The 16,624-nt window shown below is 46.1% G+C and overlaps 1 protein-coding gene across 1 annotated transcript in view; it reads right to left on the bottom strand.

Annotated features, from left to right (window-relative positions):
• Nucleotides 1-16,624, bottom strand: part of CPVL (carboxypeptidase vitellogenic like) — a 134,947-nt gene that overhangs the window by 13,127 nt on the left and 105,196 nt on the right. The window contains exon 12 of the mRNA XM_007505266.2: nucleotides 9,395-9,577. Coding sequence (XP_007505328.2) covers nucleotides 9,395-9,577 — 183 coding nt within the window. The remainder of the gene's footprint in view (nucleotides 1-9,394; nucleotides 9,578-16,624) is intronic.

Here is a 16,624-nt window from a genome sequence, read left to right as displayed (position 1 = left end):
CCCTGAAGGCAGGGAGTGTTTTTGCTTTTCCTTGCGTGTTGGGGAGGAGAGAAAAAGAAGTCTGCAGAAAAGGCTGGAAAAGCCACGACTCCAGAGCTGTCACTCAAGGAGAACATCGAATTAGAATGGGGACCAGAAAAGACTGTGGAGAAGGATCAGAACAAACGGAAATCTGGTCTCTGGGCTTGGGGACAGAAAGAAGAAGGACAACATCCAGCTCTCTCTGATGTCTCTGCTGTGCTACAGTGACTGAATTTCCAGACCTGTTAACCCATTTTCCCAAACTGAACTATATACCTCCATCCTCCTACCTAGGAATTATTCTAGTGTTTAGGGAAACCCCAAACCCTCTTTCCCTCCATTTCTTATCTTTCCCTTTCTCCCCATAAATCCCTTACTTATCTTAGAGAAGAGAAAAGAGTGATTTATTTGATATACCACTCGGAGTTGATTGAGAGAGACCAACTGAAGAATCAACAGGAAATAGGAGGGAGAAAGGGAGGAAGGGAGGAGGGACAAGAAGGGAGGAGGGAGGTAACCAGGGGTTAAAGGAAGGAAGGGAGGAAGGGAGAAGATTGGCAGATCTGATCTTTAGTTATCATTTACCACTCAAATAATCCTGTATTACAATTCAGCACCCTTATTACAATGTCTAATTCTTTAGTCCAATAACTGGCTTAATAAATGTGTGTTGAATGAATAACTGACTTCCTTCAGTGCTCTTAGTTGATGTAATTTCAAGTTAAAAAGGGTGGTGGTGGAGGAGCACTCAGGGGCTTTTCCCCTAGGGTACGAGGAAATGAGGACAGAGAAGAGGGTACTGCAGACCAGATGTGGGAACACCAGCTGCACAAATGGGTGAGTAATAGCCAGTAAGTGCCAGCATGTGAAGCCCCAGAAGAACGAAGAGGCAGAAAAGTGCCAAGTCTATTCTCTGATGTAGATTTCTGGCAGTAGAGCAGAGCAGGATATAAAGACTAAGCCTTTGCTTGATGTTCCAAGGTAGGCTTGTGTGTGGCTGAAACTAAAGTTGAAACATACCCATCTCTGTAGCCCTCAGATTGAGGCAAGGCTTGAGGACAGCCTTGGAATCAAAATGAACTTATGACCATCAAATTGGAATGAGGGGTTGAAGGAAATTCCAATCTGGCACTAAACTGAATGGGCTGGTGAAAACAGAGGAAATCCTAAATCAGTCAATCAACAAACACTGATTAGGCACCTATTATGTGTGGAAAGTCATTGATTTGGAAACTCACAATTACTAGGGCTAAACATTGTTTCTACTTTTGCCCTGTTTAAAGATGAATCAAACAGCAAGCATAGAATAACCATCTCGTGTGTACCTGGTCTGTTAGGCACTAATGGTACAAAGACAAAAAGAAATATTGTCACCCCTCGAGAATAGAAAGGTAAATGCATATACAAAGGGAGGGAAGGAAGGAAGCTTGAGGGAGAATATGGAGAAAAAAGGAAGGGTATGAAAAGGCAAAAAGAAGAGGTGGGTATCCAGATATTTAGATGGCTAGAAGGAGTCAGAGTCTAAACCCTGTTGAAGAAGAATAACTATTAAGAATACAAACATTCACATCTGCTTTGTGGACAAAGGATGCCAAATATTTTGGTGGGCTGTTTTTGGTGGTGGTTGTCATTAGTTTGTTTTTCAGTTTTCATCCCCAGATCCAAATTCCAGCTCTGTCTTTCTTTCCTCACACTCCCATATGGATTGGAAGCCTGCTATGTATAAAGTCAGCAAATACTTAATACTTGACAATCTGGGAGGACATGTTTCAGAGAGCTTTCTATCATCATGTCCGCCATGTTTGTTAAAAGGCTCATCATTCCAAATAGCCACTTTTCTTTACTGTTCTTAGTCATAACTTAAGGAGATGTGAAATTCCTCTCCCCCAACCTCTCCCTGAGAATGTTTCTGAGCCACAGGCAAGCGGTAACTGGATACTGAGGAGCTAGCTTAAGACTTGTCCAATAAATAATATTTAGCACATTTCATCACCTTAGCTTTTAAATAAACATTATCTCTCAAAGGCCAGGCATGATCCAAGGAAAACAGTGATGAAGAGAGATGAAGGACTACCTGGGTGACCCTGGGGAAGTCACTGGATCTCAGTTTGCCTCAGTTTCTTCAATTGTAAAATAGAGATAATGATAGCACCTATCTCCCAGGATTGTTGTGAGAATCAAATGAGATGATATTTGTAAAGTGCTTTGCACTGTCTAGCATACATGCTTGTTCTCTTCCCTTTGGGGGAAAATCAGGATGACAATGGCAACAAGTAGTATCTCCTGGGAGCTTCAAGGTTTACAAAGCACCATCTCATTTGATCTTTACAGCAATCCATTGAATAAATGAAAGAAGCACAGATTTAGAGATAGAAGGGAAATGAGAGGCTCATTTTACAGGTGAGGAAACTGAGGCCAAGACAGGTTATGTGGCTGGCTTGAGGGCACCTAAGATATAAGTAATCAAGTAGGAATTTGAATCCTTGAACTCCAAGCCCAGAATCCCATCAACTCTGCAGAGCTCCTTGCAGCTCACTTTCACCTTGTTGGTGGTATTCAGGCAGAGGCTTAGGGCAGGTTATGCAGGGGATTCTTTGTTCTTTTACAGGTGGATCTAAATGACTGCTGAGGCCAATGAGATGTGATATCCTGTGATACTCAATGCTGGAGGAGGACAAAGGCTGCTTTGTAAGTCTGCAGCGTGCCTACTGCCAATGGGAACTGCCATGTGGGGAATTATGGGGAAGATTCCAGATGAGAATTTCAGACAACCAAGGCTGTGCCCTTCCCTACATGGGGGCCAACCCCTTTGACAAAACGGGCTGCTTCATATCAATGCCTGGGATGTAACAGTCCATTCAAACTGCTGACACACCCACAGGGAAGCCCAGGAAGCCTTTTATTCTCAAGGTAACAAAAGGTGAACTCCTCTTTCTGGTTGGAAAGGCCCTCCACCATCTTCTTCCAGCCCCCCTATCCAGCTTATTTCATATCACTCTCCTTTGCAGCCAGACTAGGTTCCCAACTTTACCCAGAGTTCATCACTCCTTCTCTACCCCTGTACTTTGTACTGGCCAGACCCTAGTGTCTGAAATTCAGGGAGCATGGAGTGTGCATCAACCTCATCTCCAAGTGCTTTCAGAATTTCCTTTCATCAAGGATGTCACCTCTTCCTTGACCTATCTTCTTTCAAAGCACAGTAGAGGTACCACCTCCTACAGGAAGCCCTTCCTAATCCCCCTAGTAGTACTTTCACTCCCTTGAAATTATTTGATATTTTCTAATTGGTATACTTAGTAGTCTGTAAACTCCTTGAGGACAGGAATTCCTTTCTTGGTGTCTTTGTATTCCCTGTATCCAGCCTGTAGTAGATGCTTCCTAAATGTTGCATTGACATGAATCATATTTTCTCGCACCTGGAACCTTGGCGAAATGCTCTAGACCTCAGGTCCTTCTGTTAGCAGGAGGCAACAGGGCTGGGGTTCATTTGAGATGTAGCTGGACAATTACTCCAGCAAAGCCAAACCCATCTTCTAGCCACTGTCCAAAATCTACTTAGCAGTTTCCTTCCTCTTTAACAGGAAAACAAGATTCAACCCTTTTCTTGCCTGCTCCTCACTATTAACCAAGTGGAGAAGCCCTAGTCTGGCAGTTGTCTTAGCCCAGGATTCCTAAGGATGCCACACAAACAATCTGTTCCTTTGGAAGTTCATCATAAACGCTGGGAGGCATTGCTGATTTGAAAGAAGGCATTATCAAGGTGGGGGAAAGGTCTTAATTATTGGAGAAAAACAAAGCAAGGAAGACAGATGGTCAATTCTGGATTGCCCCCTCTGTGGACCTGTTGGTCACTGCTCAAGGATCTCCCAATGAGTGCCCCCAAAGGTAAGGTCAGTGCTTACAGGTGCCCACCCTCTTTGAAGAAAGGACAGAGGAGTTTCGTGTTTCTCTGCTTAACAGGTTGCCGTGGCCAAATGATTCCTCCATCTGCTAGTAGCCAACTTAGGGAAAAAGAACCTCTCCGCATCTAGTTTTGTTGGACCGCAGGCACTAGTCCTGGGTTTCTATGGGGCTCATTCTCAATGGGCTTCCTCCATGCTACCCAAGTTGACAGCCATTAGAGGCATTAGAGAGTGGCTTAATAGACTGGGTTGTATGTTGTCTGTCTAGACTTGGTGACTTGCAAATATTAAGGGCATCTAGATGCTTTCTGGCTATCAATTCACTTGGGATTCAACTCCATTAGCCATTCTTTCTATCCCTTTCAGGGGGGAAATTTCCAGTGGTAGAGAGATAATAGAAGTAAAATTGGAGTTGCACAATCCTGTCTTCTTTTGGTTATCTGGGTTATTTTATTGACCTATAAGAGTCAGTTGGACAGAGAAGAAAGAAAGTCAATCTCAAAATCAAGAAGATGAAGGTTCAAGTCCTAGCTTGAGCCCATATTGGCTATGAATAAGTGGCTTAATTCTCCTGGGCAAGTCTCAAAGACCTTAAGTAGACAAAAGATGAAGACTGACCTGCAGTGGAAGAAGGAGTTGTGAATGAGATCACAGATGGAGATTTTTAAAAATGGCCATTTAGCCACTCACTCCAAGAACTGGTGCTATTTCTTTCTTTCTTTTTTTTTTAAACCCTTACCTTCCGTCTTGGAGTCAATACGGGGTATTGGCTCCAAGGCAGAAGAGTGGTAAGGGCTAGGCAATGGGGGTTAAGTGACTTGTCCAGAGTCACACAGCTGGAAAGTGTCTGAGGTCAGATTTGAACCTAAGACCTCCCATCTCTAGGCCTGGTTCTCAATCCATTGAGCTACCCAGCTGCCCCCCAACTGGTGCTATTTCTTCAGGGATTCTTCTCCTTCCTCCAATACAACTAAAAAAGTCCTTTTTCATTGTCCTCAGCTTTCTTTACAAGCCCCAGCTCAGGCTGAACTTTACAATAAACATTATGAGCTTCCACAAATGGAATAAGGCCAACAGAAATGCACTAAATGAGAAGAATGGCTATTCATGCTAATACCATCAATGGATCATAGAATCATAGCCTTAGAGCTGGAAAGGCACTCAGAGGCCATTGAGCTCCTTCATGTTACAGATAAAGAGCCTGAGATTGCACAGGAGGTGAAGTGACTTGATAAGGGCTATACAGGTAAATAAGTATCATATGTAGGATTAGAACTCAGAGCCTCAGACTTTAGAACCAGTATTCTTTCCCCCATATTAATCAATCAGTAAGCATTTATTAAGCACCCTCTATTGGTGCTAAATATTTGCAGCAAACATTTGTTAAGACTCACATTGTCTTTTTGTATCTACTCTTTTTTGCTGTTATTAGAAATGTTTAGAATTGTATTGTAAATTATAATTTTGTATCTTCAGTCCTGAATTCAGTGGATATAAAGACAAAAAAAAAGAAGTGACCTACCAACCAGGAGATTAGTCTTAATAGTGGAAGCAATAAGGGCATCTATAAACCCAGAGAACACAAAGAAAGAGAGTTAAGTACAACAAAATATAAAGCAATAAAATACAAGTGGTTAGAGAGGAAGGACTCCAGCAGTTGAGGGGATTAGGGATGGCTCCACAGGGAAGGTGATACTCAGGATGCATCTTTTTTTTTTTTGGAAGGTGATACTCAGGATGCATCTTTTTTTTTTTTAAACCTACCTTCCATATTAGAATTGATACCAAGTATTGGTTCTAAGAAGAAGAAAGCTGAATAGAAGAGACTGATATCCAAAAGAGAAAAAAAAATCAAGGGGCAGGAAAGATGAACCCCTGGGGAGAAGAGAAATGGAGAGACAGAAGGGAGTAAACTATTTCATGAATAGGTGCATAAGAATCAATATAGTGGAGAAAAAGATGGGGGGGGGGAAGCTTTGCTTGAACCTTACTCTCATTGGAATGAGCTCAAAGTGGGACTACTACCCACACTCAATCAGCTATAGAAACCTACCTTAATATATAGGAAAGTAGGAGGGTGGGGGGAATAAGGCAAGGGGGGAATGAAGAAAGGAGGGTGAACTGGGGGAGGCAGTGGTCAAAAGCAAAACATATAAACAGAGAAAAGCTAAAAGGAGGGAGGGAGAGAGAAAGAGAGAGAGAGACAGAGAGAGAGACAGAGAGAGAGACAGAGAGACAGAGAGAGACAGAGACAGAGAGAGAGAAAGAGAGAGAGACAGAGAGAGAGAATGGAGTGGGAAAAGAAGGATAAACAGGGACAAACACACAGTTAATAGTCATAACTGTGAATATGAATGGGATGAATTCACCCATAGAGTTTACATTCTAAATAAACATTTCATCTGGTCTACCCAGTTTAAAAACCCTTTAGAAAGGCACTATATGTGTTTTCAGGGCAGCTAGGTGACATAACTTGGAGTCATGAAGACTGAATTCAAATCTGGCCTGAGACTCTTACTAGCTGTGTTACCCTGTGCAAGTCATTTAACCCTGTTGGCCTCAGTTTCCTTATCTATAAAATGAGCTGGAGAAGGAAAAAGCCAACTGCTCCAATATCTTTGCCAAGAAACCCAAATGGGGTCATGAAGATTCAGACAAGACTGAAACACTATCTGTTTTCAGGAAAACACATCACACGTCTGTTTTCCAAAGACCAGACTAGCTAAGTTCAGAGAAACTGAGCATCAGGGTGGCTGCCAGAAGATGGATTTTTCAGCTACTACCACTTTAGAGGCTGGGGCTGTGCTGCCTGTTAGAGGGTGGATCCTCACTAGTGCAATCAGAGACCCTCGAAGCATGAAATGTTGCAAAATTAGAGAGTTTACTTTTTATTTTTCAATTAAAAAAACCAAGCACTTACTTACCATTTTAGTATTAATAGTATGTGTTGGTACCAAGGCAGAATAGCAGTAAGGGCTTGGTAATGGGGGTTAAGTGACTTACCCAGGGCCACACAGCTAAGAAGTACCTGAGAGTAAAAACACCGAGGAAAAGCAACTGCTTGACTACAGCGGCTGAGGGGATATGACTGAGGAGAGACTCTAAACGAACACTCTAATGCAAATACCAACAACATGGCAATGGGTTCGAATCAAGAACACAGGTGATACCCGATGGAATTGCGCGTCGGCTATGGCGGGGGGGGGGGGGGGGGGGGAAAGAAGAAGTGCCTGAGACCAGATTGGAACCCACCTCCTGTCTCTAAGCCCATCAAGTCACCTAGCTGCCCCCAGAATGGCAGAGTTCTAGAGCAAGAACACTGCAGTCACTGTGTCCCTCCAGCTCTTTTGGACCAACAGATGAGGCCATTTGCTCACAGTCTCACAGCTAGTCATATACAAAACGTTTCTGTAGATTGACCCTGGTGTAAGGAACACTTTCCTGGCAATGAGTCACCCCAAAGAGAGATGGTATGCCTTAGGAGGTAGTGAGGTCCCCATCACTACAGGGCATCAAGTGAGGTCTGAGAGAACACACCAATAATGCTGGAGCTTTTAAAGCTCTTTCCAATTCTGGGGTTCCTAAAAACTCCAGTCTAGAAACTAAAAAGGGAGCTGGGGACGGAGCCTCCCCTACATTTGCCCATTTGTCCCATCTCTGAGAGCCCAGCTGGAGCCGCAGGCAAGGTCAGGGTCCTTTTCTGGTGGATAGAGAAGCTTGCGGGGCCTCCGGGGAGGCTGTCGCCCCGGTAGAGGACAGCCTGGGCCCCCGCGCAGACTTTGGTTTCAGTTTTAGCATTCAGAGCTGTGGCGCTTGGCAGACAGCAAGCGTTCCTTCTTGGCAAACAGAGCCGCGCTTCTGCTTTAGGCACTGAATGCTGAAAAGCAAGGCTACAGTCGAGGCCCGTTTTTTCGTTATTAGACGCTTGACATTTGCACAGCGTTCCAGCAGCGAGCCGCACAGAGAGCGCCTTTGTTGCTCCGCGGCTTCCTCCTCCTCTCCCCGTCTCCAGCCCCTGCCACGGGCAGCCTTCAGACCCGGCCAACATTCTAAAATCACCGACAGAAAATGCAGAGCCCGGGGGGGGGGGGGGGGACACACCCCCATCGCCAGCACACGTGACTTTCGCTCCCGTTGCACCCCATTTCTGGCAGCCAGAAAAGTCCTGTTTCGTGCCCAGGTGGTCCTGCCTCCCCAAGGTTCCGCAGGCCCACAGCCAGGGCCTTTCCCCCTCGGGCCTGCACTTGGGAGAGGCAGCAGACAGAGCCCGGAGCCCACCCGGCAGATGCCAGCCAGGGAAGGTCTCCCCTGCCTCGGGGGCTCGGGCCGCCACTAACAGGTGGAGGCAGCAGCTGTGGGTCCTGCCACGTCCGGAACATATTTCCGGCAGCCCCCTCGGCCTTCCAAGCCTGGCTCAAGGCCTCCCACGCGAGGCCTTTCTTGATCCCTCCCTGCCGCGAGTCCTTCCTTCCTCCTGGATCCTCCGCCATTCCAGAACTGGGCCGCTGCCATCCATCTCCCCCATGGGAGGCCGGGACCTCCCCGCCCCCTTCGCCATCTCCTTCCTTCGAGGCCCACTTTAGAATCATTACTGGAATTGGTTCCAACCCAGAGGCGTGCTGAGGGCTGGGCAATGAGGGCCAAGTGACTTGCTCACTGTCACCCAGCTAGGAAATAGCTGAGGCTGGCTCTCATCCAGCGAGCCGCCTCCTGCCTCCCTCAATCACATTAAACATTTTTGCAGCCTAGCGAAGAGGCCTTCTTTTTTATGTTTACAAATGAAACGGATTGCTATCTTTTTGGTTTTACATTGCTAAAATGACCTTCTGTCTTCCTCTTCTGGTCCCCTCCTTAAGAGTCATCTCTTGTGCCAAAAGGCAGAAAAATTCAAAGAAGAAGAAGAAACCCCCAGCAAAACCCACCAATGCATCAAGAGCCCCGCCGTGACATGGCTCCTGGCACCGCTGGGCCCTGCCTCATCCTCCCTCTGGCCTCACACATTTCGTTGGGGGGCCAAGCCTCGATCAGCCATTTCGCAACTTTCCCTTTGGATTCTTGGGCTTTCCATCTGCATTGCTCCACGCTTTTACAGCTTGCTTTCTTGGCTCACGGAAGTCTTCCCACGCGGCCCTGTATTCATGGCGGCCGCTGGCGTTGGTAGCCCAGAAATACTGGACGACATCTCTGGGCCCAGGAGGCTAGCAGGCCCCAGGACCCGCCGGGTCTCTGCTTTCAGCCACACGGGGGTACCTCCACCCATGCCAGCGGCAGCGGAGCAGGCGGGTTTTCAGAAGCCAGAAAGTGCTTCCCAAGGGCGGCGCTCCCCCCGGAGCTCCTGCTGGCCGTCTTTCCAGGTCAGGAGGGCCCAGCAGAAACAGTGCCTCCTATGGCCACTGGGCAACAGGGGAAACCTACAACCCCTCCCCCCCCTCGGGAGGGGTGCCCTCTCCCCGCCCGAGATGACCTCATACCTGGTGGAAGTCCCCGACCTGCCGGACATAGCCGGCCACATCCACGTCCGAGCTGTGCACCCTCCACACTTTTCTGTCCGCCTTCTTGTAGTCGTGGAGGCCCTTCCAGGTTGTGGCCATCAGGGAACGCTCGGTGAGGGATGCCGCCACGATGATGTCCAGCTGCCCGCTGTAGATCAGCACCTGCGGGGAGAGCCAGACGGGAGGCGGGGGTTAGAGCGGGCTTTCCGCGAGATCCACGAGAACAGCCGCCGCGGGGACGGCCCAGCATCGCCCCTAGGTGCTGCTGCCCGTGGACGTCGTGCTGGGGACACGGCCAGGGCGAGAACGGCTCCGGCCCTCCCCGAGCCAGCGTGGCATGAAGAAACCACACAGCTCAGATGGAGCGGAATCTTAGCAGGCTAGCCCTGGGGGCTGGTCGGCACACACGCGTGCACACGCACACACGCGTGCACACCCCTGCACTGCACACATGTATGTGTGTTTGTATTCATGCGTCCGCACAATACAGACTGACCACGTCAGCCCTGAGCACACGGGCTCAGCGGCTCAGCGGTGGCATTGGTTTTCACCCGAGCAAGTAAAGGAGCAGCGGAGCGGCCCCCGCACTGGCAGGAACCTCAGGGGCCGGGCTACGTCCGACTCTCAGCAAGAACCCCTTCCACGGCGCCGCCGAGGGTCCAGGAATACTCTGCTTCCGTAGGTGCAGCGAGGAAGGCGGCCACCCAAAGGCTGGACGCTCTCGTGGAGAAGGTTTGTCCTTCACCGAGCCGGAAGGGGCTTCAGAACTTCTCGTTGCTCTCTGGGAAGAACAAGCCCGACACCCTCCTTCAAGTGCGTGAGGGTGGGTCCCTGCCCTCCTCCGAGCTTCTCTCCTCCGGGCTCCACCTCCCCAGTTCCTTTTAATCACAATGCATGGCTGAACCCCTTCCCCAAACTGGTTTCCTCCTTTGGACACTCTCCAGCTTTTCAACAGCCTTCCTCAACGGTGACCTCAATTACAACCATATTGGTCTGCCTTGAGCTGCGGATATACAGTGCTACTCTCACCTCTTTATTTCTGAAAGCTCTGATTCCCTTAAAAGTAACCAATATTGCATTAGTGAACCGATTCATGTTGAGCTTACAATCCACTAAGCCCCCCAGATCTTCTTCTGAAACAAAGTTAAGAAGCCCTGATTCTCCCCTTGAGATTTCTAGTATTTTTCAGAAGAATGTACAAAAATCTGAACACTGGCTAGAGAGAAATAGCCATCTTCTGTTATCCAAGGATAGAAGAGGGTGTGAGCTGAAAGGACGGGGATTTTAAAGTGAAATGTTAAATTAAAGGCCACTCAAGTTTTCTGGAAGACTTTTTTGAATATACTTTTAAATTTATTTTTCATCCTTTTTGCAGGATATAGTCATGATTTTTTCCTCTGTGACTCTCACTTGAAGGGAAAAACAACCTATTTAAGGCAAAAAAAAAAGCTAGTACCCACCTGATGTCCCATATTTCTATTATTCTCAAACTCTTCTTTAGGTACCCCAAGTTTCTAGTTAAACCAATATGGTTACTCACCACAAAATGAGGACAGACATCCCTTTTATTTGTCTATTCTCTTTTTTAAACCCCTTACCTTCCATCTTAAAATCAGTACTGCGTATTGGTTACAAGGCAGAAGAGCAGTAAGGGTTAAATAACTGGAGTTAAGTGACTTGCCCAGGGTCACACAGCTGGACATGTTTAAGGTCAAATTTGAACCCAGAACCTCCTGTCTCTAAATCTGGCTCTTTATCCACTGAGCCACCTTGCTGCCCCCAAGGCTCGACTTTCTTTAAAGATTTAAACTCAATTTAATAACACAATCCAACTCCTCCAGCAGCAGGACAGATCCGGCTGCCCGTAAGATAAAAGCGCCTTGTGCCTCTAATACAGAAACACATGCTCCCTTTTTGTTCTTCAGTTACCATCACTCCCCTCCCCCTTCTTCAGCCAAAAGGAAGAAAAAAGAGTCAGATGGGCTTAAAGGGTCTTCTCAAAATCTCATCTAGACTCTTTGTATTGTTTATTTGAAAGAGCCGCCTCAAAGACCTTGATTCCTTACAGCCTTCGCAAAAGCCTCCCCGGCTGCCGGCTCGAACAATGTGCAAATAATTAAAGCTGATGTGGACCAGGGGATGGGGCTACAACATGGCCCTGCACACACTGATTAGAGTTGATTGGCTAAGATAATCATCTATAAAGTCATTCATCCCTGGCCCTACTCCCAAGACAGCTCAGATGGGCGCCTAACTCGTTCCATCTCCTTCTGGGTCATGCGTCGGTTCATGGCTCCTCTGGCTCCTAGCAGCCATTCCTTGAAGGAAGGGAGAGATCTCCAGAGATACCCATCAGGGATGGAGCTTCTGAGAAGTCTGGAGGCACCAAATCGTCATGGACCAATGCCTCGAAGTGTAACTGACGATGCACTCAGAGATGCTCTGGGCAAACTCAAGCACAGGACTTCCCAGAGGCCTCTGGGAATGGGAGGCAGGACTCAGACACAAAGGAGAAACCCATTCAGCAGACAGAGCACCATGTCTAGTGTCAGGAAGATCTGAGCTTGAATATGGCCTCACTGACCAGCTGTGCAATCTTGAGCATCATTTAACCCTGTTAGCCTCAGTTTCCTCATTTATAAAATGAACTGGGGAAGAAAATGGTAAACCACTCCAGTGTCTCTGCCAAGAAAACCCCCAATTGGGTCACAAAGAGTCAGACATGACTGGAATGACTGAACAACAACAACAAATACCCAGCGTTCCAGAAACAACAGAGCTGAGCTACTTCTCTGCAATTAGATTGTCATCTTCGGTCTGTTCCTCATTCCTCCTTGCATATGGATGCCCTACTGACACTATCAAGGGAGTGAGTCCCGATACACCAGAAATAACAACAAAATATGTCGTCTGCACACACATAGCCATAGCACAGGCAGATATGGCAGCCCTTGGAAATTTCCACTGTGTTGCCTTCCCTGCAGTGCTAAACTCTATCCATATCCCTGTCTTACATTTGTTTGTTTTTCAGTGGTTTTCAATTGTGTCCGACTCTTTTGGGGTTTTCTTGGCAGAGATACTGGAGTGGTTGGCCATTTCCTTCTCCAGCTCATTTTACAGATGAGGAAACTGAGGCAAACAGAGTTCATTGACTCACCCAGGGTCAGACAGCCAGTAAGTGAGTGAGGCTGGATTTGAACTCAGGAAAATGAGTCTTCCTGACTCCACTGGGCCAGGTAGCTGCCCTTTATAAGCTGTAAAATTCTACAAAAAGTTAGTGGCCATTACAGTAGGAGTGGCCAGGACCTCTTATAAGGCAAACATTTTCCTATACAAAGAAGACGGGGAAAGACACAAGTTACACGAAAAAGGACGATAATCCACTCACTCCAAGGGATTCTCTAATGAAACAGTTTATCCCTGACCATGCCATCGTGCAAAGGCAGTTCCTCAGTTTGCAGAGTCCCTGTGCTCCAGGGACTGAAGGATGGAGCTTGCCTTTGTCAGAGAACGTCTATTGTTTTTGGCAAGCAGAAGCATTTTCCTTGCCGAGCGAGTAAGACGATTTTAACGTCTCAGTTGTGCACAAATGAGATGCAATGGGTAAGACTATCAGACCAAGGATCCAGTGTGGGCCTCCCCCAGGAAGAATTCCAGCAGTTGTATTTTTAACTGCTCACCATGTTTATTCTGCCATATACTATGACAGCATCCCCGCTGGGGGCTCGGGGAGCCAGAAGGATGGAGGGAGACCTATAACAGCCCAGGGAGGGAGGCACCAAGATTCCCACGTCTCAGAGAAATGCAGGGAGCCACTCACGGTCAGACTGGATTCAAACTCAGGCTTTCCTGTCTGCCATGGCTTCATGACAAGTGACTCTTGGCAAGCACATAACCAAGGACCTTCTCACTCTTTCTAGAGCAGCTGGTAGCGAATGGCACTGAGCGGGAAGCCTGATCCAGCTTTAGACCTCCCTTGGTGGTGTGATGCAAGACAAATCACTTGACCTCTATTTGCCTCAATTTCCTCAACTATAAAATGGGGGCAATACTGTGAGGATCAAATGAGATGATACTCGTAAAGCACTTAGCACACAGTACGAGGCGCATAGTAGGAGCTATATAAATACTCATTCCCTTCCCCCCTTTTCTCATATATACCATCTCTTATTTCTGTGCCTTTGTATTGGTTGCTCCCAGCTTACTCTCATTACTTCCACCTTTTAGAACTCCTCATTGCCTCCAAACCTGAGTTCAAGCAGGGGTTCGAAACTTTTTTTTTAATGTCATGGCCCCCTTTGGCAGCCTAGTGAGACCTACAGACTCTTCAGAATCACATTTTGTTAAATGCATACAATAACATCTATAGAATAATAAAGGAAACCAATTATATTGAAATGTGATTATCAAAAAGCTTAAAAACAACAACAAGGTCAAGGACCCCAGTTGAGAGCCCCAGTCCTCTAGGAAGCTTCTCTGGGTTCCCCCTGGCCCCCAGCAGCTGGGGTTTTCCCCACAAAATTACCTGGAATCTCCTTTGTGTATTATTTATGCACATGTTGACCTCTGGCAGAATGTGAGCTGCTGGAAGGCAGGACTGGTTTCATTTTTGTCTTTGCACAAAGTAGGTACTTCATCAATATTTGCTGATGATATTTGTCAATATTTGCTGAAAAGGGTTACTTTTAAAAGGAACTTAAGAGGAAAATCATAGTCTTCAGGTGCTAAAAACATGGTCACCCTCCTCATTTCTTAGGGACACAGACTACTGAGGTAGGGGGAGATTCAATCTATGTATAAAAATTCCTAGAAAAAAATTGCTTTTGCTACTAAACACAGTCTTGCCATTGCTAGTTTATGGCATATCTCAGCCATCTCTCAGAGGTTGGGGGGTCAATGCCATAAATAAGCCAAGCGTTCTTTGGATGGAATTTCTTGACATTAACTCGACAGTCAAGGTCAAAAGGAACCATTTCCATTTCCAAGCTTGCAAAAGGCAGTTTAACACACAGTCCCCTTTAAAAGGAAGTTGCCTAAGGCCACAGAATCACAAAATCTCAGTGCAGACCAGATCTCAGAGGCCATTTAGTGGAAAGTGTATCCCTCCTCTCAAGAAATCCTTTCCCAGCATCTCTGACAAGTGTTATCTAATCTTTGCAGCTGGATGGTCCAATGGATAGAGCACTGGGCCTACAGTTGGGAAGACCTGAGTTCAAATCTAGACCTGGACAATTACTAAGGGCATAATCTTGGGAAAGTCATTTCACCTCTGTCTCAGTTTCCTCATCAGTAAAATGAGAATAATAATGGCATCTATCTTCCAGGGTAGGGTCAAATGAAATAATATATAAAGCAATTAGCCAGTGCCTCTGGGAATATAGTAGGTACTTTGTAAAGGTTTTATTCTTCTCTCCTTTTCCCTCTTTGATTGAAGAGGGAAGGGGGACCCATTGCTTCTCAAGGGAAGTCTATTCCACTTTTGAAGAGCTCCAAGTACTGGGGGGTTGGGTTTTTTGTGTTTTGTGTTTTTTACATCAAATGCATCTTTGTAATTTCCACATTATTCTACATGACAGCCTCCAAATGCTATCAGGTCCCCTCTCTTCCCTAGGTCTTCTCCTTCAGGCCAAACACCTCCAGTTCCTTCAATCCATTTAATACCATCTCAATCCCTTTTGCAATTCCAGTGATCCCGAGTGCCACGCCACGTGCAAGGTCTCACAGGGAGTCAGATTTTGAAACCAAGACCTCAGATTCTAAATTTAGCCTACATGTTATCACCCTCCTTAGTCCAGGATGATAACATCCACTTAAAAAAAATAACTCTGTTCAAGGTCCATGAGAAATGCCACATGATTTATCTCTCATTTCACTCCAAGGAAGAACTGACGCCTCCAAATGTCTCATAATATCCAAATTCTCTTCTTCCCTGGCCTCCACCCCATCCATTGAGAAGGCAGGAAACACAAAATTGGGATTGAATAGTTATGAAGCTTTTTCTTGAGTTATCAGTGAATACTTGTGGATGGCATCAGCCTAAAAGACACGATCCAGGAAAGCCAAGATGGCAAAATTAAATGCCTACCATGGGCCAGGCACCAAGAATACAAAGGCCTTCAGAAATAAGCTCCAGAGTGGCTGCGACGTCTTTGAGACAGAACCATGAAAGACTTAAGACTTTGGAGCCTTTCCCACTTTATTTCATTCAGATCCAGCCCCCTCTAAACCACTTTGGCCTCATAACTTATTAAACATAGCCTTGTGCAAGGGTTAAGTCTGTATCTAACATTGATGAAATAAAGAGAGCCAACAACAAGGCTGAGATCAAAATGGGATGTGAGCAGCTTTTGTCACACCAACTGCCAAAAGGCAGGTGTGTTGAACCAATGAGCTGCTGCTTCTCCCCATCCTCATATGCCTGGGCTCCATCCATGGTCAGTGATCCAAGGGAAAAGGTAGCTTCAAGACTAAGGCCAATCTCTTTGTCTTTCTTTAAAGGAGGAATCAAAGGGATAGGATTTCATTTCTTTATCTTATTCCATTTATTTAACCCTTTGCACAATACTTCATAACCCAAATTCTACTACATGGCAGGATAGTCTATTTTCAGAGTCTGTCTGGGGATGAATCACCAGGTTATTCAAGACTTTAATTCATCCCTACAAGTAATCATCCTCTGCCCCACCTCCAACCCCAGGATAATATTTTGGAATCAGAGGAAACAGCATGGTCTAGGGAAGAAAGCACTGGACTTGGAGTCAAGAAGACATAGGTTCAAATCCCACCTTAGACATTTACTGACTATGTGACCCTGAGTTAGTCCCCTAAGTTTTCTCTTGGATATGATAGCTTTCTAGGTCCCTTCCAGCTCTTATGATCTATGACCTAGATCTGAAAATTAGCTCTGTCATCTCATACCTGCTAGGTGGCTCTATTAAAAATTGGTTTCCTGGTGGAATTGAGCATTGGCTACAGGAGGGGGGTGGGAGGAGGGGAGGGAAAGAACATGGATCATGTAACCATGGAAACATTTTCTTAATTAATCAATTAAATAAAATTTTTAAAAATTTAAAAATTGGTTTCATAATTTCAAATGGGCTCTCATTGCAACAAGGTAATCCATTTATACCATCCTATTTGAGCACACTATCATCAGGATAAATCTTGCTAATCTTGTTCATGGCTATTTGTACTCTATCCCTTATCTTT

Source organism: Monodelphis domestica, chromosome 5 (assembly GCF_027887165.1).
Source record: "Monodelphis domestica isolate mMonDom1 chromosome 5, mMonDom1.pri, whole genome shotgun sequence".
Taxonomy (NCBI): domain Eukaryota; kingdom Metazoa; phylum Chordata; class Mammalia; order Didelphimorphia; family Didelphidae; genus Monodelphis; species Monodelphis domestica.
The sequence above is the reverse complement of the archived record's forward strand: the minus strand, read 5'-3'. Positions and strand labels throughout refer to the sequence as shown.